General features: G+C 36.5%; 1 protein-coding gene across 1 annotated transcript; it reads left to right on the plus strand.

Annotated features, from left to right (window-relative positions):
- Positions 1-62: 62 nt before the first annotated feature.
- exoc5 (exocyst complex component 5) lies at positions 63-26,629 on the plus strand. The gene is made up of 18 exons (XM_058749223.1): positions 63-265; positions 680-774; positions 5,190-5,337; positions 5,472-5,666; positions 7,788-7,852; positions 15,693-15,721; positions 15,813-15,922; positions 16,037-16,081; positions 16,195-16,335; positions 17,937-18,019; positions 18,186-18,395; positions 18,532-18,679; positions 18,795-18,903; positions 20,157-20,277; positions 20,381-20,467; positions 20,591-20,699; positions 20,866-21,081; positions 24,981-26,629. The coding sequence occupies exons 1-18, from the start codon at positions 233-235 to the stop codon at positions 25,167-25,169; spliced, it is 2,133 nt and encodes a 710-aa protein (XP_058605206.1). The 5' UTR covers positions 63-232; the 3' UTR covers positions 25,170-26,629.
- Positions 26,630-26,717: the final 88 nt, after the last annotated feature.

Below are 26,717 nucleotides of genomic sequence, written 5' to 3' on the forward strand. Positions count from 1 at the left end.
TTGGAGTAGAATATCAAAGCTGATCTCAGACCTGCTTTCAAACGCATAGCCCTCTTATCCTCGCCCCGTATCCTTTCTTTCTATTTCCGGCCCGGTCATGGCAGCTGGATGCAGGAAGCAATTGTTTTCAGAATAGATATAAACAACAAGGAGCAAAATATAGTCTCGAAACTAACGTTACGCCGTTGTAGGGATTTGCGGATTTACCTTTTGATTTCTGGCGCTGTGAAATATGGCTAACGTTACAACAGCTCAGTTATTCGAGGTAGGTCTGTTTTTTGTGTTTTTTTTTTCTTCTAAAGATGTCACGAAGGCTGTCACGGTCTGCGTTACAGCTCAAGCTGTTTTCCTATCTCATATAAGTCAGTTTTTCGCGTGCAGTATTTACATTGTTTAGTTTCAACATATAATGACTTGCTGCATGCAGACAGTAACGTTAACGTTAACACTAATGAGAAGCTAAACACCACAGTGTCACATAAATACTCTGCCCAGCTGTCCTGGTTTGTGTTGTTAGACGAACTGTGCAGTTATCATTTAAAATTGTGAATACAAACTCTTCAGATTCTCTAGACCAGTCCAGATGGTCATCCTTATTTTTTAAAGCTTATTTATCTGTGCATTCCATTAGCAATTACATTTTGCTTCTTATTCATTATTATTTTTGTGATCTTAACAGGAACCGTTTGATGCTGATGAGTATATTGAGAGACTGGCCTGGAGAACACCTGGAGGAGGTTCCAAAGGAGGTGCAGAGGCATTTGACCCCAAAAAGTGAGTCTCAAAAGATTTATAATTGCCATAAACGTACAAAACAAGTCGTTTAGCTTCATTGATGTTAAATACCCTTTGATCTAAAGCTTAAATATTTGAAATGAGTTTTGTAGACAAACAAACATTTGCTTATGTATGATTTTCTTCTTGAAATGGTTGAGTTGTATGGGATAGTAACATAAAACAAGGTGTCAGTGTAGATGGCAACCCCTTCAATACTGTACAAAAACATTCATAGGATGCACCTCATGAAATCGCTAATGAGAAGCTCGGAGTGTGCAGAGTTGTGTAATGCTGGCTACGTTATAGAAGCTGAAATATAAGATTGAATTAACATTTTATAAACACATTTTGATAGACACTAGTAGACTGAGAGAGAGGTGAATGCGATGGGATCTCGTAGTTTTGATTGTACTTTACTATTCTAAAATATGGAAAAAATATTAATAAAGTATTAGTAATTGCGCATACGCTTTTGATTGGTCGTGTAGTTTTTGGATTGTATTCATTTTCAGCTCTGCAACTATTGCATTATTTAAATTCCTAAGAAGACTATATGCAGTTTATATATGTGAAGTGTGTTAGTGCTGCGTATGCATTATATAAATCTTAATTTTTATCTTATACACATTAAACACTGATTTCTGTAGGATTGGACCATCCATCATTCACAAAGTGCCAAACATTCACTGTGTTTTTCCTTTTCATTTATTTAATATACTAAGGAAAATTTCATGCTTTTAGATACCGGCAAGATCCTAATAGTCTTACTAGCTCTATTGAGCATATTTTATTTAAATTAATTTTCCATATTTGTTCTAAAGTAAAGCAAACATATGCAGACATATTCTGTTCTTTCTGGGTCTAGTTATACATAAATTGGCCCAAGAAAATATTTAGAAGGCTAAACCACACTTAATCTTGTTGTTGCCTTTATAAAAAGATGCCTAGCACAAACCCTTTTTAAGCAAAACGTTGCACAAAAATGAGGTAAAATAAAAGAAGTTTAAATAGATAAAACAAAAGATATCTTGTTTAAAATAAAGACAAATAGTTTGGACACTTTGCAATTGTCAAATGTTGGACATGACTGACTTCAAACATCTGCTGAAGCGTAGTTAGTTGAGAGAAAGCGTATAAAAAGATTTATTTGCAAATGCCACTTGTTTTGCCACAGATATTGAGTTTTCTAATGCAGTGAAATTCAAAACTGTCCAAAAACATTTTAAAGTTCCTTTTCTAATAAATTTATAGTGCGGATGTAATCACAACATATCATTTTGTTGAAGTTTGACAGTCATTTCACTGTCAGAGACAAAAGAAGTTTACTTTAACACACACAGACACAGCAAAAGTGCTTTTGACTGCCAGAGCAGAAACATCGCCCCAAATTTTACACCAAGCTCTCAAATAACCGACCATGAAGAGGCTGTTGTGAGCTGGGCAAACCATTGACTTACAAATGATGGAAGAGAACAAATTTGAGGGGAAAAGATGGAGAGGAAAAAGAACTTAAGCTGCCAGCAGCGTTTAGGGAATTACGGTGATATGAGATTATATACTCATCACTTCAGAATGTTTTGCTACCACCCAGAGAATCCAAACTTGCTGAGTTGGAGCTTTTGACTTTGCTGTCCTACAAGTTCTTTGAAATGCAGCTGACGAAGCTTTTGGTTGTATGCGTGAGGTTTCCTAAATATACGCGCACACGCACCGCGCAGAGAGACACTTTTTATGAAGAACCACAATTTATGGTAACAGGCCATTAGCTTATTTGCTGCCGAGGTAAGTGCTTATGTGATCCTGACAAATAAGATGCTCTCCCTGGATGCTTTTTCGCTTCACAGTTTGAGATCAGTCTCTCAGATTTTTTTCAGCATCTATTTGGAGAAGCTTTCATGAAAGATAAATGAATCTCAGCCCAGCATATACTGATCCCTGCCGTTGAGCTGGTTTCAGGATCTGGGAACAGAGCTTCAGGCATTTTCCTACGATTGGTCAGGTTTTATATAACATTTCCTCACAGATTACATGCTAGCCAAGCTAACTTAATTTGGGACATAAGCCTACATCGTGCAAATCAGACTGTGAAATGGACCGTTTTTCAGTGTTCTGTGGACACAAAGAGTGTTCTTTGGAACGCTCACCGAAGCCTCCGCTCTAGTGTACTTTTCATGTATGAAAATTACTCCGGAGTTCTGGTTGTCAGCGATTCTCCTTCTTTTGGCAAGTGACTAGTTTCCACGTAGGCCATATGAACAAATTTCAACAAGCAGTGGCATCCAAAAGTGTGTGACCACTTGAGAAAATGATAAATTATATTGTCTGCATAACAATTAGTTTGCAGTTTAATTAAAAATGAACACAAATTTGGCAGCCCATATCTGTAAAATCTGATTATTTTATTTTATGTTAACCGGCATGATTTGAGTATCTTAAGAACAGCATTCTTATGAAAGCAAGGCCATATGTTTAAATGTATTGACTTGTTTATTGTCTCAGATTTGCTTATTAGTTTAGTGACCTAGACGTAGTACATAATAGTAGTAATAGTTTTTTTCATTAAAATTTCCAAAATGTTTAACTGAATTGGAGGGGGAAAAAAATAAATAAATAATAATAATCCAGATTTTCAGGGTGGTCTCAGACTTTTTGCTCTATGGTTTACATAAGTAAATCAGTAAACTATAATGATTAATAACTAGGGCTGTCAGTTTAACACGTTAACTTAATTAGTTATGAAAAAATAACACTATTTAAATATTTTATCGCAGTTAACGCACTGTCCCCGCCCTCTGACTTGTACGTCATCTTACATTTCATACAGTTGACTGTTGACAAATATGATGCAGGGTAAAAACTCCATAAATGCAGTTATACCATAAAATTCTAGATAGTGGTGCAAAAATGCCCCTTTATGTGTTTTTGTCTAAAATGTATGTCATAGAATAAGCGATATCACAAGAGCAGCGAGAGCAATATTACACGAGTGCTTAACAGAATTGTTGTGCATCTCCAAACAACACAGCGGTGTTTAGTTTCTGAATGAATCCGCATTTTGAATGAATCATGTGAACCAATGATTCAATAGCCTATTCATAAAGTGAGCCATTTACTCCATTCCTGAATTAATGACTCCTAAAGACATTTACCACCACCTGCTATCAGATTCGGTTTCTTATTTGGAGTATCATTTCATAAAATAAATAAATAAAAATAAAAAGCATTAAAAGGATAGTTCACCCAAAAAAAAAAATTCTGTCATCATTTACACATGTCCCCTCGAGTCCTTTCTAACCTTTCTTTTGTGGAACATATAAAGAAGGCATTTTGAAGATTGTTGGTAACAAAGCTGTGACTTTCATTGTATGAACCAAATATACTGAGATGTTTCTCAAATTATCTTCTACGTTCCATAGTTTATGTTAGGCCATTGTTGCCTAAATGTTTACGTGTAATAAATTTTATGTTGAATCAAATAAAATATTTATTTCTACAGCTACAATTTGTAAAGTCTTCTTGATACTTTCTCATTTAACACAATAATGGCTTTAATTTATCTGGGTATTGTCACAGTCAAATTTAATTTGCGATTAATTAGATTAATTAATCGACACGTCATATAATTAATTAGATTTAAAAAGAATTAGCGACTGACAACCCTATTAATAACATTTAAGCTCATCCATTCCTTTAATATTGAGACCATATACACCTAGAAAGGAATGTAACATGGAAAACAGGACTTTGCTTGCGCTTTTAAAATAAGTGTTCAATATGGTCTGTGCACACACACTACTCTTCAAACATACAGTATTTATTTGAAATGAATTAAAAGTCTTTACTTGCACTTTTAATCAAGTGAATGCATTATGCAAGTTTTAATTAAAAAAAGATAAACTACCTGTCCCCAAACTTTTAAACAATTCAGAATGTATCACAGTTATGTCAAAACTGCCACCGCACTAACATATGACCGCCCAGATTTATCAACCCACCTTTTTCAGCATACATGCTGTACTGTCCATGCATACTCAGAAATAAAGTGTTGACACCATACATCTATTATTATCCATTACAAGGCAACCATATATGTTATGTTTAAGCCTTACTTGCAAGGCTTATGGAATAATAAAAGATAGTGGTAATGTTGCATAATTATGTAGGCTATGCCTGCACTGCATGAACTGTACACTTACAAGTTTTAGTCTACAGAGGTGTTGTGAAACTAAATTAGGTTTTAGCTGAAAGACACCAAGAATGACATTAAGTGGACTTCAGGGGGAAAAAATTAAAGGCTACAAACATGTAGTGTTTTATTCCCTTTAATGAGTTTAAAGTATTTAAAATGCTTGTCAAGACAGAAATTGTGCTTTGCTGCCTGCAGCTCTTTAATGTCATGTCTTTGGTTCCAGGTTGCTGGAAGAGTTTGTGAACCACATTGAGGAACTAAAACAGCTGGATGAAAGAATTCAAAGGAAGGTGGAGAAATTGGAGCAGCAATGTCACCGTGAAGCCAAGGAGTTTGCCCACAAGGTCCAAGACCTGCAGAGGAGCAACCAAGTCAGTGGCTTTTACATTTTGCATTCATTTTAACCATTTGGGGAGCCATGTGTTACTTCACCATGAATTATATTACACGTGCCTTTAAGTGTACCCCATTTAACCTTCACTTTCTTGTTATGCTTGTTTCAAAGGTAGCCTTCCAGCACTTCCAGGAGTTGGATGAACATATCAGTTATGTGGCCACCAAGGTGTGTCATCTGGGAGATCAGCTAGAAGGTGTTAATACTCCAAGACAAAGGGCAGTGGAGGCTCAGAGACTCATGACATACTTCAACGAGTTCCTGGATGGAGAACTGCGCAGTGATGTCTTCAACAATCCTGACAAGGTCAGATTTAGAGAGACTGCCTAGTAATACTACATCTTAAGTATTCAACTTCAGAACCACATTCAAACCACAAATGTTGCAAAGGGCTACAATTACATATTGGGCTTTATTTTCATTGATTTTCTGTGGGGGAAAAAAGTCAGATTAATTTCAAGTGTAGCTACATCATTCCGAATCATGGGCATTGCATATCAAATAAAATCAATTTTAGTAAATAAATGTCACTTATGCTTTATATCAGTATTTATTTATTGCTCCTTGCATATACAGTTTTTGAATTTATTTACATATAAACTCTTAAGTATCATATTTTAATGGAAACTTATTTTTACTGTTAATTACGCAAGTACAAAATCGAAGTTAAAATAAACTTTAACAGGATAAACTGAGATTCATGTAATTTGAAGGCCGCTATTGGATCATTGAAAGTAAACGCTGTTATTATGCAACTTTGCATTACTTTACAAAGAGCTTACAGCAAACTAGCTACATTCTTCCTTAAAGGAATAGTTCAAAAGTTTTTGTTGTCATTTTCTCACCGTCATGTTGTTTCAAACATGTATAAGTTTCTTTCTTATGTTGAACACAAAAGAAGATACTTTGAAGGATTTTGAAGAACAGGTCATTATTGACTTCCATAGTAGGGGAAAAAATACTATGGAAGTCAATGGGGACCAACAACTGTTTGATTACCAGCATTCTTCAAAATATCTTTTTATGCTCAGTGTAAGAAATAAACTCATACAGGTTTGGAATAACATGAGGGTGAGTAAATGATGACAAAATTTTCATATCTGGGTGAACTATCCCTTTAAGATCTAAATTGTGCAACAAAATTAAGTACAGACATAGTTGTAAGCTAGTATTTACTTAACTCTTGACATGGGCTTTATGTTCCAATTTAAGTAGCAACTTATGAACAGTTGGTGCAACTCTACCCATGACAGGCCAGATCCAGTTGAGTAAATGTGGGTGTTGCCTATAGATTTCAGATTTTTGGGGAAAACTGGACTTTCTAGACAGTGGTCTGTGTTGAAGTTGTAACCGAAGCAACTGTTGCAACAAAAATTTATTTTGTTCGCAACAGTGATGCATGTTGCCATAATGGATGCCTGAGGCTAATATATGTGGCCTGCTTAGATGTTGATGTATGCCAGCTTAATTGGAAATGCCACTTTATAAATTAATCTCTCAAGTCACTCGGTAATGATGTGACCGACCCTGGGTGGCAAGTCTTACATCTTCTGATGCTATTAGCATAAGGCCACCAACATGCTTCCAGAGAGCCATGTGGGAATATACCCGCCAGACTTTTCAATATTTCTCAAGACGTACACGCCTCCAGAAGAGAAAAGAGGGGAAGTGAGAGGAGCTGCCGGTGAATAGCTGAGGGGGGAAGGAGAGAAGGGAAATGGAAGGAACGAAGGCTGGGTTAATCCCTGTGAAAGGGAGGGCCGGGCCCAGGCAGCGAAGAGACAAGCGCCGGTAAAACCCCCTACTGCTGGGAGACGGCTACATCACTTACATGGGATTTAGCTAATCTTAGCTGGGGGACAGATACTTAGAAAACCTCGGCGAGGAGAGCGGAAAAGGGATGGATCCACCTCACGGGAGCACAATAATGATGTTAGCTGAGGCAGGCAGGAAAAGGAGAGTGGGAACAGAGGATATGTGGACGGCAGGGCCTTTCGGATCGCCTTTTTCTTCTCCTCGTACATCGGGCTTGAAGGGAGAGGTGGGGGGTTCTTGTCAGGGTCCTGTTTTTGCCTCGACCTCCTACCTGCCTATGGGGACAGATTATGGGAGGTGATTTACCGAGGGATTAGCCGTAGTCCATTCTTAATAGTCATGAGTGAGCGTAAGGTGTTGGCTGGGCAGCGGCTGACGGACAGGGGTTAAAGTCTGACGATGATGAGGTTCAGGTGTGCGGGGCTGAGCTAACTCTAATCATCCTCATGGTGGACAAGCAGAGTGAGGGACATACACGAGAGGGACAGATTTACCGTAAGCCGATCCCCAGATTTAAGGGTGTTGCCTCTGGCCTCTGTTTGTGTGCTGAGGTGCCTGTCCTGTAGTGACCGTTTTCCCACTCTCACCATGGTCTGTTCTCATCCCAAACAGATAAAAGAAGCTGCAGACATCATTCAGAAGTTGCACCTGATCGCTCAGGAGCTGCCGTTTGATAGGTAAGCGACCTGCCGATGGATTCTAGGCCATATTGGAGGTTCGGGGAATGGTTTAGTAATGTTGTGCTATACAAGAGATCATATAAACAGCACTGATACATGTTGAAAGCCAAAGTATACTTCGGGGTTTTAATGTGTATGCTTAGTATATGCATACAGGCAAACTAGGGATGTGCATCTCCATAACTGAGGCTGATGCGATACGCATCTCGATGCATAGCCAACGCTACGATACATTGAAGATACATATGAAGCAGCTATCGATGCGATTCACCCCTATTACGATGCAGTGCGATTCGATTTAGATTCGATTCAACACAATGCGATTCGATGCAATTGGAAAAATATGATCACTTTTATTTCTTTGTTTCAGACAGACAGCAAATCATAAATTAACTTATGTGTCTTCTGACTTCTAGCCTCGAGGCCTGTTTCATAAAACAAGTTTACCAAATAGGCCAGGCTTATTTCAGTTAGTCTGACTCCTTGTCAAATGATTTGGTTCCATAACGCAAATTTAACAAAGATCAACCTCTTTCACTGTGGCTACTTATGCTGGAAAGCTAACCTGGTTCAGGTCAGGCTAAGCTGAGCTCACTGACCAATAGGAATGCAATTATATTACCACTGACTCTCTCACATACTAGCCTTTCTCTCTGGTTTTATAACAGCTGTAGCTTTTATAGTTAGAACAGATAGCATTAAAACATTACAATCTAGCATTGCTCTTTAAAGCATTAACAATCCCTAACCTAAAAGTTAAAATCACTAAATTAAAACTACATTTTAACTGCTACAAGAAACATGCATAACTCATCTGAGCTTAGTAATTAGGACTGTATTAGCTTACATTTTATTTACCCATTACAATAGTCCCTTTACAGTTACTGCTATCATAAAATGCGTATTTGACTCCGTCTGTTTAGAGACGTCCACTCACGTAAGCCCACTACTGACAGCAAAATGGATATATCTGCATGACTTTCTAACATTTACAGATGAAAAATATACTCATGATATGTCAGTTATGCACTGAGGAAAACAAAACATCTCAAATGCATTAAACGGCACACATATATTCGCTGTTTGCCATGGTGGATTGATTTGATCCATGATTGACATTAAGGGCTGCTTAAGAATAAGCGTGCACAAATTAGTTAGATTGCGTGAACTCAAAATGCCAGCTTCCTCACACGAATGAAAGGGGGTTTTAGTCTAAATAAAAGGCTAGTAGCAGGATAGTAAAATTAATAGATGTGATTATGATCATTTGATAAAATGAAGAAAGCGCACCGTAGTTATGTTTGGGATCAATATACTTTGTTGGCTGTTTCATATCCTGCCACAGAAATCGCTGAATTCGTCTTTTTATAAAGTTTCATGATGCTCGTTGTTGCATTTTAAAGGGGTCATCGGATGCCCATTTTGCACAAGTTGATATGATTCTTTAGGGTCGTAATTATAAGTCTATAACATAATTTGGGTAAAATTTCTCAATTGTAGTGTAAAAAACACCTTTTTAAACCTGTCAAAATCAGCCCTGTTTTTAGCAAGCCATTATAGTCCCATGTTGCTTTAAATGCTAATGGGTTCTGCTCACTCCGCCCCTAGCCCCGAAACTGGCTAACTAGCACATTATTAGGAAAGGCATTTAGCAAAGATTCATAAAAAAACCCTTATACTCACTACTTCTGTAGGTGAGGCTGGATCACGAATGATTCACGTGAACATAGATGCATTTAGGCAGATTGGGGATCGGTGCATTCACTTCAAAGCTAAAATAACGTTAATCCTCTGCGTCTTCAGCGGCTCAGATCTCGGGAGTAAATGATGACTGCTATATTCATTATTACATCCAACAACAAAACACCTCAATCGCTTAATCGAAGACATCTTGTCTTCCCCTTCACCTGAGTCGACACAATGGCTGGTCGGACTACAGCTCACTTAGAGCTTTTATCATTATAGGGTGGATGTGTGCACACACTTCCAACACACATTTATGTTCAACAACTTGAAAAGTGAATTTTGCATCCGATGACCCCTTTAAAACACATTCGCAGTGTTTGCAATTGACTTTATCGGAATTTAAAATAAAATAATCCCAAACGTAACTACGGCGCGTGGGGCTGTGCCACGCGGTCAGTGAACTGCTTCCAACCACCAGCGGTGCTACGGCAAAACACACTTGCTCATATGAAACATTTTTACGTGAGCATTATGACACAATGAGGTACAAATCTCAGGGCTTAAAGTTCTCTGGCACCGTGCCGGATCTCCGGGGTGCAGCGTTTGGCTGCGAAAAAAAAAAAAAAAAAATCCTACAAATAAAAAAAAAAAAAGTTGATATCACTGTCGACAGTGTCGAGTCCATGAGTTCGCCTACCTATGAGAGGAGTGCAGCTTTCACTCTCAACCAAACTAACATTACTAGTCAATCAGAATTTTTTGCTCTCATAAACACGAGATGCGGAATGGAGAAGCGCAACAAAAAGCTGCGAGGCGCGATGGTCAAAGTCCATTCTAGTGCATATTTACATGGAAAAACTCATTAAAAAGCAGCGGAGCTTTGTAAACAGCTCAGAGTAATCATGTCATCTCCATAAGAACAATATGATTGCCAGAACAAATTTACCGAGCTTTTTGAAAAGGTCCTGTTCACATATGATCTCTTAATGGTAATTCTTCCGGTAATTTACCAGTAAAGACTGTATGTGTGAAAGGGGCTAAACTCTTCCTCTGTATACGCTGTGAGAATTGCTTAAAGTTCATCTGGGAAAACAATGTGCATTCTCACTAGATTTGTAAGGTAAATCATAAACCTTTGCCAACACAGGAGAATACGTCAACCTATGTCTAAATGCCATGTTGTACATCACGATTTCAAAATAAAAGTTTCTGCATGTGGCCAAATATTAATATTTATTGGATTAAAATATTGTTTAATCACGCTGTAAAGCGAAATGTCACCAGGCCGTTGGCGCCCTCTGCAGGTATTTGTTATAATTTACTTAAGTTGGTTATGTTCATATGTATAGGCATATTACATTATGTAGCCTATTTTAACTGTGTTGTCATTAAAACCATGTAATTACTTGGTTTTGATATCTTATTTGAGCCAATTATTATTGCCTCATCGTTAGTTTATATATAAATAATCATACTACAGCCTGGTTTTCACTTAGGTCTGTTTGTGTTAATAAAAATATCAGATTACTCAATTGTCAAAATAATCAGTAGATTACTTGATTACCAAAATAATCATTAGTTACAGCCATAGATTAGTTAAAATATTTCAAAATAAAAGTTTCTGCATGTGGCCAAATATTAATATTTATTGGATTAAAATATTGTTTAATCATGCTGTAAAGCGAAATGTCACCAGGCCGTTGGCGCCCTCTGCAGGTATTTGTTATAATTTACTTAAGTTGGTTATGTTCATATGTATAGGCATATTACATTATGTAGCCTATTTTAACTGTGTTGTCATTAAAACCATGTAATTACTTGGTTTTGATATCTTATTTGAGCCAATTATTATTGCCTCATCGTTAGTTTATATATAAATAATCATACTACAGCCTGGTTTTCACTTAGGTCTGTTTGTGTTAATAAAAATATCAGATTACTCAATTGTCAAAATAATCAGTAGATTACTTGATTACCAAAATAATCATTAGTTACAGCCATAGATTAGTTAAAATATTTCAAAATAAAACTGTATTTTTACTTTTTGTAATTAGAAGGCAAATATTTTGTCATTGAAAATTTCTTAAAAATAGCATTCAAATTGCCTCGTTCTAGTGAACCGATTATCTGTATTTTGTCTCATCTCGTGATCTAAATATATTGTCACACCCCTAGTGTTGATAAGCGGTGATATAGCTCATAATTTTCCAAGTGTGTGATATAGCTTTCATTCTTCAGGTCAACCATGAAAAAAAATAAATAAATCAGTTTCAATAAGGAAAGCAATAACTTTGCCATAGTATCCTTTCAAATGTTTAAGTTGCAACAGTCATTGCATGCTTTGCCCCCTCCCCCACCCCCGGGAAAAAGTTCGGGCTCAGGATTTTTTTTTGCTTTAACCCCTGAAATCTTTGTGTTCTGTTTTACCGGTTGATCTCAAATTTAATAGCCTAATATTGAATCTTTCTTTTGCTAAATCCTCACCGTCTCCTAGGCCTGTCGCGATAGTCGATATATCGACTTATCGCATGATATATGGAAATGAGCGCGATCATTTTTGGTGCCGCGATATATTGCGACTGATCATTTTTTTATAATTAAGAATAATGATTATATGAATTTTTTTAGATAAAAATGAATATCACCAACATTTTAGTCGATCGCGCTGCCTCTCCCCACACACACACACAGAGCGGACAGCGACAGGTGAAGAGAAGGCATGAACCCACTGCATTATAAAGTGTTTCGTGACAACTACAGCCAGTTAGGAAGAACAAGTCCCAATGGACTTGGTTTCAAAGCCGCAATCTTCAGCTCCGGTGTGGGAACATTTTGGCTTTAAGCCGAATGAGAGAGGTGAGCCAATTAACGTGAATGAGCCGGTATTTGTTTTATTTATTTAGCATATATTTTTTTCACATTCCGGTTCTAATGTCTAAATATTCTTAAGAATAAAATGTTCTTTGTTCTTTGAAAGAGTGTACTTGCATTATTATGCTATTATATTGTCATACTGTAATTATATAATTAGTGAAATAAAATTGTCTTAAAATGACAATAATGTTGTTTATCGCAATTAATTTTGGTGCAATATATCGCACAACAAAAAGTAGTTATCGTGACAGCCCTATGTCTCACCCTGTAATTTCGCAGGTTTATTTTCTTGTCATTCACTTTTAATCACTGTTTTCGCATCTCGTACTGTGGTAAACATGCGGGGAGGAAATAAAAGATTTTGAGTCCATGGATTAAGAATTCGTTCCTACGACTTCTACGTTCCTAATTCATTTGTGGTTAAATCATTGGTTATCTAGGGAACAAATTAATGAAACATGGACTGTGGTCACAAATTAATAAGTTGCAGGAATGAATTATGTTCTGCTCGTGTCCTGCAGCCCTGTCAAAGCACAGTGCCCGATATGAAACAATTATCTGGGGAAATTATAATTAAACAAGACAGTTACTAAATTGCTATTGCTTTCCATCTTGAAGAACTTTGTATTGTTTCTATTTTAATGTACTTTTAAAGTTTGGATCACATTAATAGCATAATTAGTACATTTGTGAATTATTTCCGCAAAAGATCCAGCTCCGTCACTGTCACTCACACCCGCTTGCACGTGTTTTGCTCATGAGCCGCATGCACCCCAAAGTGAAATTGCTTAATCGACCATATTAATCATTTAAACGATTAATCGTTGACATCCCTAGTTATAACCAATAATAATGTCTCAGTACTTGTTTAAACTAGAGTTGCAGGAATCTCTTAAAGGGATACTCCACCCCAAAATGAAAATGTTGTCATTAATCACTTACCCCCATGTCGTTCCAAACCTGTAAAAGCTTTGTTCATTCTCGGAACACAATTTAAGATATTTTGGATGAAAACCAGGAGGTTTGTGACTCTCCCATTGACTGCCAAGTAAATTACACTGTCAAGGCACAGAAAAGTATAAAAAACTTCGCCAAAATAGTCCATCTGCCATCAGTGGTTCAATCTGAATTTTATGAAGCAACGAGAATACTTAACTTTTTGTACGTACGCAAAGTGCGTACGCTCTTCTCTGTCACCAGTAACAGATGAATACGCTGTTTCTGTTCAAATCAAAGCGTAAATAAACGTACAATGCGTATTCATGCATTACTGATGACAGAGAAGAGCGTACGCACTTTGCGTCCATCGGATGCTCTCCAAAATGGTGCTACACTGACACAGAGAAGAGACAAATTGTTGAATAAATGTTGTTTATTTTTATTTTCTTTGCGTACAAAAAGTATTCTCGTCGCTTCATAAAATTCAGATTGAACCACTGATGGCAGATGGACTATTTTGGCAATGTTTTTTATACTTTTCTTTGCCTTGACAGTGTAATTTACTTGGCAGTCAATGGGACAGTCACAAACCTCCTGGTTTTCATCCAAAATATCTTAAATTGTGTTCCGAGGACGAACAAAGCTTTTATGGGTTTGGAACGACATGGGGGTAAGTGATTAATGACAAAATTTTCATTTTGGGGTGGAGTATCCCTTTAACCCTCTCAAGCAATCACTACCCTCTATTGTTATTCTCAAGGGTGCACATAAGTGGTGAGCAAGTGCACAGGTACGACCAAAACAATACAGATCCCGCGTTCTCTTTCCGCTTGCTCTGTTTTTTTTAAACACCGAACTTCAAACTAATTTATGCCACATTGTTCATTCTTGAAGCAAACTTATGTCCGTTTGGTGATTTTAAATAAATTGTTTTAGACCGCCACTTGATTTGAACGCAAAGCGTCTGGTGTGTGTGTGATACCTCTGAGTTCTCCTAGACGCAGCGAAGCGCTTTTGCCCGATGTGTGACTAACTTTTTTTTTTTTTTTGATTAGATAATTATCAAGTGTTAAAAAATAGAAGCAAATAAAGTGTGTGAGTACACATACAATATCCATATGTATGTAATTTTAATGCTATGGCCTTGTGTAAATATTTAAAGATGGCCATCTTTAAGCGTGATTGTTGAAATTAAATGGTAACACTTAACAATAAGAGTCCATTCATAGCATTAATGAAAACTGTAGAAGTATGGTTCCTTGTTAGAGTGTTTTCATTTCAACATTCACTATTAGCTACTAATAGGCTACATTTTTAAATTTTAAAGTTTCTTCTTTTAACATTAGCAAACTATGAAATGACTTTAATGATCAGTATTCATTTACAAAGTATGGTTCAGTACTGTTGCTCCTTTTTTTTTTTTAAATAGTAAAGCACTAGCTTTCTTTCAGTATCCATTTTGAAAACTATCAGCTGATTAATCGTTATCAGCCAGTGTGGTCCAACCTAGCTATCGGTATCCGTAAAATCCACTATCGGTCGACTAATGCACAATCACCATTTTTGATCGACTAACTGTTATACTGTGTAAGATTTCCATTTGAACTGAAAGCATAAATCTACCTACTTTCACAGCAAAACGCAAAACTGTGACATTTCATTCACTGACGCTCTTCACTCGGCAGCACTAAAACCAGCAGCGCATATATTACTTCCCGGCAACCCACCAAAAAAAGCTTGCTGATTTTAGGTTTGAAAAGGATGATAATTCATACAAAAAAAAAAAAAAGTGAAAAAATGATTAAAATTTAAATATTAGCATTGTATTTTTTTTTTATGTGTACTATAAAATATTTGTATTAATAATTATATTGTATATAAAATAATTATGGCACAAAAAAATTACATTTGCAAACATTTACATTTGTAAACCCTAGTGTACGTCTAAAAATCAAAGTATACTTTGGGCTTAAATCTGAAAAATGCAAGTTCTGCGCCACACACTGAAATGTGCAAGTTCTGCGTCAAACAGGTTTCCAAACACCTCTCCAATCTGCCTTTTGTAATATTTCAACTTCAGCTTGAAGAAAATACAACAGGCAAAATTCAAAGCGAGCACATGTGGTAATGCATTGGCCAAAACTTAACAGGCAAAAACTTTTTCATTCACATAGTTTGTTTTGACTGTGTCTGAGATCTAAGCAAAAGTTCAAACATTTTTGTTGTGTTATTCTCACACTGATCATCTGTAGTGTTTTGGGCTGAAAAAAAAAGTTTTAAATTACCTCTTTTCTTCTCTCTTTCCCATGCTTGTTTTCCTTGTTATGTCTCTATTCAGATTTTCTGATGTCAAGGCCAAGATAGCAAGTAAGCAGCAGTAGACTAAACAAGGAAACAATGTTATTTACATATCGGCTAAATATGCAGTGTTAACATAAGCCCTGTGTGTATTTGAAAGGTAAATATCATGACCTTGAGCGTCAGTTGATCCAGGAGTTCACAGCAGCTCAGCGAAGGGGAGAGATTGGGCGCATGCGTGAGGTGGCAGCAGTCCTGCTGCATTTTAAGGTTTGTTGGGAGATACAGTGAAGAGCCCTTAGGATCATAATAGTTTTATTTTGGACATTGTTGGATAATGTGAAATTATTATTTCTTATTCTTATCTTATCTTATTTGTTACAGGGTTATGCTCACTGTGTGGATGTCTACATCAAGCAATGCCAAGAGGTACCAGACTGAATCTGAGACTATTTAGTGTTTTATTTATCTACCAAGAGTAAACTTTATCTTAGGCTCAGTGTTTGTGCTGTTATACTACCAGCGTTTTTTGGTGTTTGTAGGGAGCGTACATGCGGACTGATGTATTTGAAGACATTGCAATTCTGTGTCAGCGGGTTAACAAACAAGTTGGGGAGGTTTTCTGCAGTCCAGAGACTGTCATGGCTAAACTCATTCAGAGCATCTTTGAGAATAAGATACAGGTATGTAACACACGTACACATTAACAAATGGTATAACTATGTTTGGTAAAGCTGTGAATGCTTTATGCAAGGGATGTGAACAAATGAAATTTTGCCTGGTGGGCGATTTAAAGGAAAGAAAAAAGTGGGACATAAGCTAAATCTAGGGACCAGGTTATAATACAAACTTGGGGAGGGCCAATAAACAACTAACCAGAACACAGTAGCAAACACTAGCAAATATCCAAGCATTACAGCTGTGAGTTTTACACTGGTACTACTTTTCTTCTTCGGTAACGCTTTATAATAACTACACGCTATGAATCATTAGGTAAGCATTAGTAAATAGTCAGTTCATCCTTAATAAAGCATTGTCCCAAGATTAATAGTCATTAGTAAGCAGTTTATAAATGCAGCTATAAATGCCTTATTCTTGATTTATAAGCATATCTATTACAAAAGGAGATTTAAAGGCTCAGTTATCTTCCTAACAGAAGAAAAACAAACACAACACAGAGGGATACAGAACTCAGAAATATTTATTTCAAGATGCAAAAAAATGAAACTGTCCAACTGTACACTCGGATTTTTATTTTATTTTTTTTTTCTATGAAAGTTTCATTTTTTTTTATCAAGTGTACAGTTGTACAGTTTAATTTTTTGCATCTTGAAAACATATTTCTGTGTTCTGTATCCCTCTGTGTTGTGTTTATTTAACTTTTCTGTTTGAAAGATAAATGAGCCTTTAAATCTGCTTTGTAAATGCGTTATAAGGTATAAATAGTCCTCCCTTTAGATGAGCTCACAAAAATAGATGGCTGGCAACTACTAAATGTTTTATAACTACCTGACTTAATCATGAATTACAGCAGGAATATGTGTTAATAAGGCATTTATTAACACACCGAGCAACTATTATCATGTCTAAATAATAAGATTTATAAATGTACATTTAACTATTTTATTAATTATTTACCTACACTTTCTAAATGATCTTATGAACCACTGACAACTGCTAAATAACTGGTTTGTAAATAACGTAATAATTTAGAAATGATAAATTTATCATTAATAAAGTATGAAAATACAATTATTAAACATTATATATATATATGCTCAAGAACAAAACATTTATAGCTGTATTTATAAACTGCTTACTAATGCCTATTAATGTCGGAACAATGCTTTATAAAGGATGAATTGACTATTTACTAATGCTTACCTAATGATTCATAGTGTGCAGTTATTATAAAATGTTACCTTTTCTTCTTCAGAACAAACAAAAATCTGGTGGCGGCTCAATCAATCTGCCTATACACTCCAAGATTTGATGCATAGATCTATTTTGACATAAGATTTTCCCATCGGTTACCATCACTTCAGTTCAGCGCGAGCTCAGTGACTGAGCTCTGCATTCTCACAAAAACTCCCATTATGATTATAAAAGCTGTCTACCCTGCACAATAAATCTCTTATTTACATCGTGTTTACAGTTTGTTGATTGGTTGACTATAATGATCAATGCTGCAAAAGCATGTTGTAAATAGAAAACTTTGGTGCTTAAAGTGCGCTAACAAAAATACACATGGGAATGACTCAGATCGTCTGTTTTATGATTTTAGGCTCATGTCAAAGAAAGACTAGATGAGACCCGCAACTCTGATGTGGAGCAATACCTCAAGAACCTCTATGACCTCTATACACGGTATCAATCAGTTTTTCATTATTATTAATTATTAAAATGGTTGACTTTGCTCTCATCAAACACTGTTTTTGTCTGGTCTGAAATGGTTCAAAGTCTCAAATATATGTGAAATTAATGTGCTTTACTGAACACCAGCTTTGAAGTGTTATAACCCATTTGTTTTTAGGACAACGGCACTGGCTGCTAAACTCTCAGACTTTAACTTGGGCTCAGACAAGCACACGTTTCTATCTAAGCTGATAAAGAATATATTCTCCTGTTATCTGGAGAGCTACATAGACATGGAGCGACAATATCTGCAAAACCGCAGTGGCATGATTCTTCAGCGCTATTACGACTCTAAGAACCACCACAAACGACCTGTAGGCACTGGAAGGTGAGGAACTATTGGTTTGTTTGGTTTTCCCATTCTTTTTCCAAAGTTACTCTGAAAACTTAGAGGTGTTTTGTTAAATACATGTCTTTGATAGATTTCTTACTGTTACTGCCATCTCTTCTACACATTTTGACAGCATCCAGGAGCTAAAAGAGAGGATCAGACAACGCACTAACTTGCCTCTGGGACCCAGTATTGACACACATGGAGAGACTTTTCTCTCACAAGAGGTTGTAGTCAACCTGCTGCAGGAAACCCGACATGCCTTTGAGAGATGCAACAAGGTATAAGAATTTTAAGCACTGCTTTATTACAAAAACATCTCTAGGATTTGTTTCTGTTGGAAGTTGTGAGCTGTAAACATTAGCATAATAGACCCTCTTTCTGTTATTGTTGCAGTTGTCAGACCCAGCAGATCTACCAAAAAATGCCTTCTCCATTTTCTTGCTTTTGGTGGAGTATCTGTGTGTGGACCATATAGACTACGCCCTTGAGATTGGGCTGTCAGGTATGGTAAACACAGAACAGTTCATAATAAAGTGTTGCACAATAATGTAATTAAAGGTTTGTCCAAATTAAAGTTTTTATTGTAAACTAAACTGAAAAGGTTGAAATTGAAATTTAAAAAAACTTTTCATTAAAAAAAAAAAAAAAATCTTTTTACCAAAATAAAAAATGACTGGAAAATTACTGCAAAAATTATGAGAATTACTACCATTTTGGAGAGAAGCCAAACACAAGGCACAAGGCAAGGGAATTTTCAGGTCTGGAAAAGTCATGAGAATTAATAAAATATTGACGTAATGGAAATTTATTTTGTGGATGTAGGTTATTCTAGTTATGCTCTGTTCTAACATATTTAATCAGATAGATATTGCTCTTATATAGAGCTAAACTTGCTTATAGTCACAATGATTTTTGATTTGTAAGCTAATTATTTTGTTGGGTGTTTCCTACCAGAGAAGTTCACAAGATTGTTTGAATGATTTATTATTGCATCAGTCTGAAAAGGAATCCAAATAAGTTTTAAAAAATATTAACCAAATGATCTCCATGACCCCATGAGAAATCATTGAAATTTGTTATTTACAAATTAAGGGAGTTCAGATACTGTATACAGTCCATTACACAAAAAGCATGTTTTCCCACAGTCTCCTTTTATCCCTTAATATAAAAACTAAAATGTACTGAAAAACATTAAAAATGTAAGCTATTACAGCCCTGGTTTAAATGAGTTTGAAGTAAAATTGACATAATTATCAAAAAAAAAAATTGTCTATTTTGTGCAACATAATAAAAAACAAATGATACTCCATTAGATATGTAATTCATTTACATGTTTTATCATTCTTGTAATGCTACAAAAATACATTTTTACAATTTTTGTGCAGTTCAGTTTAGCCTCTGTCAGCTAGTCATGGGTCACATGGTTTATGTTGAGGTTGTTCTATACATGACGACCACAGGAAGAAGATTCCTTCATTTTGTGTGCCAATAGGTTTACGTACTAAACTATTATTATGTGCAAGTGAACTGTTGTGCTTTGCCTTCACAAAAATCAAGTCAAAAGAGGCAATGAGAGTTCATTTGAAATTTTTCACTACAACATTGTGATTCTGTTCAATATTATGTTAAATATGATCATTGTTACATGACCTGAAGGAAGTGTTGGTTCCACCTCCAATCAAACACATCAAATGAATGAATCTGAAATGGACTTTACATGCCAATACTTTTTTTTTTGTCTTTTGACTTTTACAGCCATCCCGTCTGCAGATGCCAAAAATGCCAACCTTTACTTTTTGGATGTGGTTCAGCAGGCCAACACAATCTTTCACCTCTTTGACAAGCAGTTTAACGATCATCTTATGCCTCTTATTAGGTGAGTTTGACTGACTTTGTTTCACTACTTTCTGTCTCTTTGTTTCTGCAACCACTGGCTGGTGTCTTTACCATTACATTTGTTTGAACTCTAACCCCTGTAGCTCCTCTCCTAAGCTGACGGAGTGCCTGCACAAGAAGAAAGAGGTGATCGAACAGATGGAGGTGAAGCTGGACACCGGGATTGATCGGTTGGTTCAGAACTTCAAAAAACTGTTTAATGGAACTTTGTCTTAATCAAAGTGTATCTTTGACTTCACCGTTGCCATTAACTGCAGTTTCTGTGACCTTTTCTTATGTTTCCTTGTTTTTAGGACACTAAATTGCATGATAGGCCAGATGAAGCACATTCTGGCAACTGAACAGAAGAAAACAGACTTCAAGCCAGAAGACGAGAACAATGTCATGATACAGTACACTACAGTAAGAACTTGTACTCTATAATAATTGTCTTGTGAATCTTATATTAGTGCAATGAAAAGATTCTCTGAATAACATTAACGCACTTTAGAAGTATTTTTAGTATTAGTAGCCATATTCTGCCTGATTTTTCTGTTTAATGTCATCTTTCCTGTGCTCTTTCTTCAAGGCGTGCTCAAAGGTGTGTGCCTATGTGAGTAAGCAAGTGGAACGCGTGCGGCGGTCCATGGATGGTAAAAATGTGGACACTGTATTGACTGAGCTGGGAGTGCGGTTCCATAGGCTGATCCACGAGCACCTGCAGCAGTTCAGCTACAGCTCCATGGGTGGTATGCTAGCCATCTGTGATGTGGCAGAATACCGCCGCTCAGCCAAAGATTTCAAGGTAAGGAGAGGTCAAAGGTCTTATTTTTGCAACCTCATGGCGTTGTAATTATTATTATTTTATTTTTTTTGTAATTCTGTCATCAATTACTCATCCCAATGTTGTTCCAAACCTGTAAGACTTTCGACTGTCTTCGTAACACTTCATAAAACCTGAGAGATTTCTGTCCCTCCATTGAATGTCCATTTCCCCAAAAAATGAATGCTTCAACAGGTTCATAAAGACATTGTAAAAGTAAATTATTTAATCTTGCAGTTTAATCAAAGTCTTTTGAAGTGACATTACTTGAATAGGAGATCTGGAAAGATTTAATGTGGGCTTTTATTCACGTATAAGCATTGATTAGTGCACATATATGTGACCCTGGACCTCAAAAAATATTTATACATCATCTGAAAGCTGAATAAATAAGCTTTCCATTGATGTATGGTTTGTTAGGCTCGGACAATATTTGGCCGAGATACAACTATTTGAAAAATCTGGAATCTGAGGGTGCAAAAAAAATCTAAATATTGAGAAAATCACCTTTAAACTTGTCCAAATGAAGTTCTTAGCAATATTAGCATATTACTAATCAAAAATTAAGTTTTGATATATGTACGGTAGGACATTTACAAAATATCTTCATGGAACATGATCTTTACATAATATCCTAATGATTTTTGGCATAAAAGAAAAATCAATAATTTTGACCCATACAGTGTTTTTTTTGGCTATTGCTACAAACATACCCCAGCACCATCATTCACCAACCTTATTGAGTGAAGTGAGTGAGTGAAGTGACGTGTGGCCAAGTATGGTGACCCATACTCGGAATTTGTGCTCTGCATTTAACCCATCCAAGTGCACACACACCCCCGGATTCAGTGGGCAGCCATATTGCTGCGGCGCCCAGGGAGCAGTTGGGGGTTCGGTGCCTTGCTCAAGGGTCTCACCTCAGTCATGGTATTGAAGGTGGAGAGAGTGCTGGTTATTCATGTCCCCCATCTATAATCCCTGCCGGACCTGAGACTCGAACCCGCGGCCTTCAGGTTGCAAGTCCGACTCTCTATCCATTAGTCCACAACTGCCCCCTTATTGGTTCTAAAGGAAGCTCAAACATGATTGCGTAGCACGAAAGAACAAACAACTTTGGTTTTGTATTATAACCAGATGCATCTGGGAAGGTTTTTCACATCTTCTGCATAGATTATGAGAGAAAATCTGAATTTAAATTAATTTATATATGGTAAAATGAGATAAAAGGCTTTGAGCATTTCACTTTATTTATTACAAATTTAAACGGTATACTCTTTTTCTATAGCGGATTTCATGTATGGAGATGCCTTAATTATATACACAGTGCTGCTTGAAAGTTCGTGATTCTTTTAGAATTTTCTATATTTCTGCATAAAGATGACCCAAAACACAATCAAATTTTCCTGAAAGTAGACAAGGAGAACCCAATCAAACAAATGAGACACAAATATTTTCTTTGTCATTTATTTATTTAGAAAAAGATCCAATATTACATATCTGCGAGTGGCAAAAGTATGTGAATCTCTAGGATTAGTAGTTAATTTGAAGGTGAAATTAGAGTCCATCTGTTCAGAGGTTTTTTCAATCAGTGACATGACTATGAAGTGTCAGTGCATGCCCTGTTTTATTTAATGATGGGGATCTATCATAGTCTGATCATGTTTCTGGAAGTGTATCATGGCACAAACAAAGGAGATCTCTGAGGACCTCAGAAAAAGAGTTGATGTTGCTCATCAGGCTAGAAAAGGTTACAAAGCCATCTCTAAAGTGTTTGGACTCCACAAATCCACAGTCAGACAGATTGTGTACAAATGGAGGAAACTCGGGACTACTGTTACCCTCCCCAGGAGTGGTTGACCAACAATGATCACTCTAAAAGCAAGACTTGTAATAGTCCTTGAGGTTGCAAAGAAACCCAGGGTAACTTCTAAGCAACTGAAGATCTTTATCACATTGCCTAATGTTAATGTTTATGAGTACACCATCAGGAGAACACTGAGCAACCATGGTGTGCATGACAGAGTTGCAAGGAGAAAGCCACTCATCTCCAAAAAGAACATTGCTTCCCTGTCTGCAGTTTGCTAAAGGTTATTTGGACAAGCCATAGGGTTATTGGGGAAATGTTTTGTGGACAGATGAGACCAAAATGGAACTTTTTGCTTTAAATGAGAAGCGTTATGTTTAGAAAAGAACAGACTGCATTCAAGCATAAGAATCTTAAACCATCTGTGAAACATGGTGGTGGTAGTATCGTGGTTTGGGCCTGTTTTGCTGCTTCTGGGCCAGGATGGCTTGCCATCATTGATGGAACAATGATTTCTGAATTATACCACTAAATTCTAAAGGAAAACAACAGGACATCTGTTCAAGAACTGAATCTCGAGAAAGTGGGTCATGCAGCAAGACAATGACCACAAGCACACAAGTCATTCTACCAAAGAATGGTTAAAGAAGAATAAAGTTAATGTTTTGGACTGGCTGAGTCAAAGTCCAGACCTTAATCCATTAAAATGTTGTGGAAGGACCTGAAGCAAGCAACACCACAGAATTGGTGTTTTTGTACTGAGAAATGGGCTAACATTCCTACAAGCCATTGTTAATGACTGATCAGCAGTTACAAGAAATGTTTAGCTGCAGTTATTGCTGGAAAAGGGGGTCACACCAAATACTGAAACCAAAGAGTCACATACATTTGCCACTCAAGATATGTAACACTGGATAATTTCTCACAATTAATGAATGACAAAGTATATATTTTTTTCTCATTTGTTTGATTGGGTTCTCTTTGTCTACTTTCAGGACTTCTGAAAAATCTGATGATGTTTTGGGTCATATTAATCCTGAAAAATTGAAAATTCTAAAGGGATCACAAACTTTCAAGCACCAAGAAGTTATAATGTTCATTGGTTAATAGTTATTGGCCAAAAATATATGTAATTAAAGGGATACTACAACGTAGTCAAAGCAGTCCATCTGCCATCAGACGTGCAATCTGAATTTTATGATGTGACGAGAGAGTGTTTTTTGTGCACAAAAAAAAATTTTAAAAAAAAACTTTATTAAAAAGAATTTCTGCTCCTCCATGACACTTCCTGCAAGCAGGAAAAAAAAATTCATCATAAAATTCAGATTGCACATCTGATGGCAGATGGACTGTTTTGACGACGGCTTTCATACTTTTATGGACCTTGCCAGTGCAATTTACTCTGCAGTCAATGGGACAGTCACAAGCCTCCCAGTTTTCATCTAAAATATCTTAAATTGTGTTCCGAAGGCAAACAAAGCTTTTACGGGTTTGGAACGACATGGGGGTAAGTGATTGAGACAATTTTCATTTAGGGGTGGAGTATCCCTTTAATTACTGAAAACAGTTTTTGCTTCCTAATATTTTGTGTAAATTGGTGTTACACAAACATTCATTTAATACTTTTAGATTAAAAAAATAATTAATTAAATAAATGAATAATTTTATTTAGCAGGGATTCATTACATTGATCAAAAGTGACAGTAAAGACATTTTATAATGTTAGAAAAGATTTCAGTTTCAAATAATTGCTATTCTTTTGAACTTTCTATTCATCAGAGAATCTGAAAAATCTGTTTGTTTGTTTGTTTTTTAATTAAATAGAATTAAAATTACCAATAATGAGATAAATTTAATGTGTTTCTCCCCTGCAACCAACCAGCAATGAAACTTCTTGCTTAGAAAATAGTCAACCTCTGAAAGTCAATATTTATGTGTAGGTGGTATTAATGAACAGCATTGTGAATTATTTTCATTGATAAATGGATAATTTCAACCGTTTTTACTTTTCCAAGTATATGCAGTATGATATGCATATAAAGTGTTAGACTAACGGCTGCATGAAAATCCTCCGCAGGTTCCTCTTGTGCTCCAGCTCTTCGACACACTTCATGCTCTGTGTAACCTCCTGGTTGTTGCCCCGGACAACCTCAAACAGGTGTGCTCTGGAGAGCAGCTGACCAACCTTGACAAGAACCTCCTCCACGCTTTCGTCCAACTGAGAGTAGACTATCGCTCAGCCCGACTGGGACGGCATTTCAGCTAATGACTGGCAGGGCTGCCCAATAACCGCACAGCCTACAGAACTGCCATCCATTCAGAGCTGCGAGAAACACAAGTGGCAAATCTTGAGTGGCTGTTGAATTGTCTTTGTCTATGATTCAGTGTGGAAATTAAACTTTGTGTGAAACGAACAAAAGAGCAACTGTTTCCCTTCCCAACACTTCCCAGGTTGCTCAATTTTAAGTTGCGCGTTTTGTTCTATATGCAGGTTTTAATGCGAGCGTAGTGGTTTGCTCATATTTTGTTTATGATATAGTTTTAAAAGGATATATAATGAGGGTAGAGTGCTGTTTTGTACATTTTTCCCTGTGTCTTCGGAGTCTAACGGAGAAAGGATGATCATCTCTGATAGATGAACTGAAATGGGCCGCTCGAATGATTCTGCCACTGGACTTGGGTGGTCAAGAGACTCATTTTTATTTGCTTTTATTTTGATTGTGCCAAATCCATCCTCTGTGGCTCTGCTTGGAGGAAAGGGGTGGTTCTGCACGCTGCTCTGGATCAATGAGTTTGTCCAGCTCATTTCACTCAGGCTCTTGTGCACACACAGGGCTTCAAAGAGAAGACAATTGCTGTTTTGAGCTGAACAATGCAGGTGTTATACAAATGTTGCCATGCTTTGAAAGGTAATTTTATTCTAAAATCATTTCATACTCTTAAAAATACCATCTTCAGTGGTCTTAAACACATGTGCATTAATTTTAAGATTCATTTAGAGATGTTTAAGGCTGAATTCTGTCAAAAAACAAACAAACAATAGAATGGTTTCATTTCCATGCTGCCCTGCAACCTGCAAAGCTGACCTTTCCAATGCTAAAATATAACTTCATACATGAACAACAGTTATTTTGGAGATGCAAATGAAAAATACTGCATCTGTTATAACAACCTGCTGCTTACTAAAATTTAAGTAAAATTTGCATATACTGATTTAGCATTAACATAATTAATAAAAAATAAATACATGAGGCAAGCAGCATTGATCGTTGTATGAGATTTCTAAGGGCTCAGGTCACACACTGTTGTTGTTGTTGTTTTTTTTAAGGACTGATGATCTGATTCTCAATTAGGACTTTGCTTTTTTAATTCTGACATCTGTATGGATATTCTGAAGCTCAGTGATTAGAAATGTGGGTGTTACCACCAGTCACACACCATTAATCCAAGACACTTTCATCTGACAGGGATGTTGAATGCAGTAATGTCATACAACTAGTTGAACTCTAACCCTTAACCTCTGATGAAGAGGCAGGGGTCAAGATCTTTGACCTCTAGGAATGATCTAGGTGTTAGAAAGGATTAGATGGTCTGATTCTTGATTCCGTTATACTGTACTGGTTTCAAAAATGAATTTATGTCAAAATGATGCTATATGAGCTGATTCGTGTGTACAAGCTGCTCATTATAATCAATTATTTCCAAAAAATAAAATGTGTGAAACAATGTGACATGTTTTATTGAGGTTGGTTCCAAAGCCAGAGGGTTATTAGGCAACTATTATACAGTGCATTTTCATTTCTAAATCACATCT

Source organism: Onychostoma macrolepis, chromosome 17 (genome assembly GCF_012432095.1).
Source record: "Onychostoma macrolepis isolate SWU-2019 chromosome 17, ASM1243209v1, whole genome shotgun sequence".
NCBI lineage: Eukaryota > Metazoa > Chordata > Actinopteri > Cypriniformes > Cyprinidae > Onychostoma > Onychostoma macrolepis.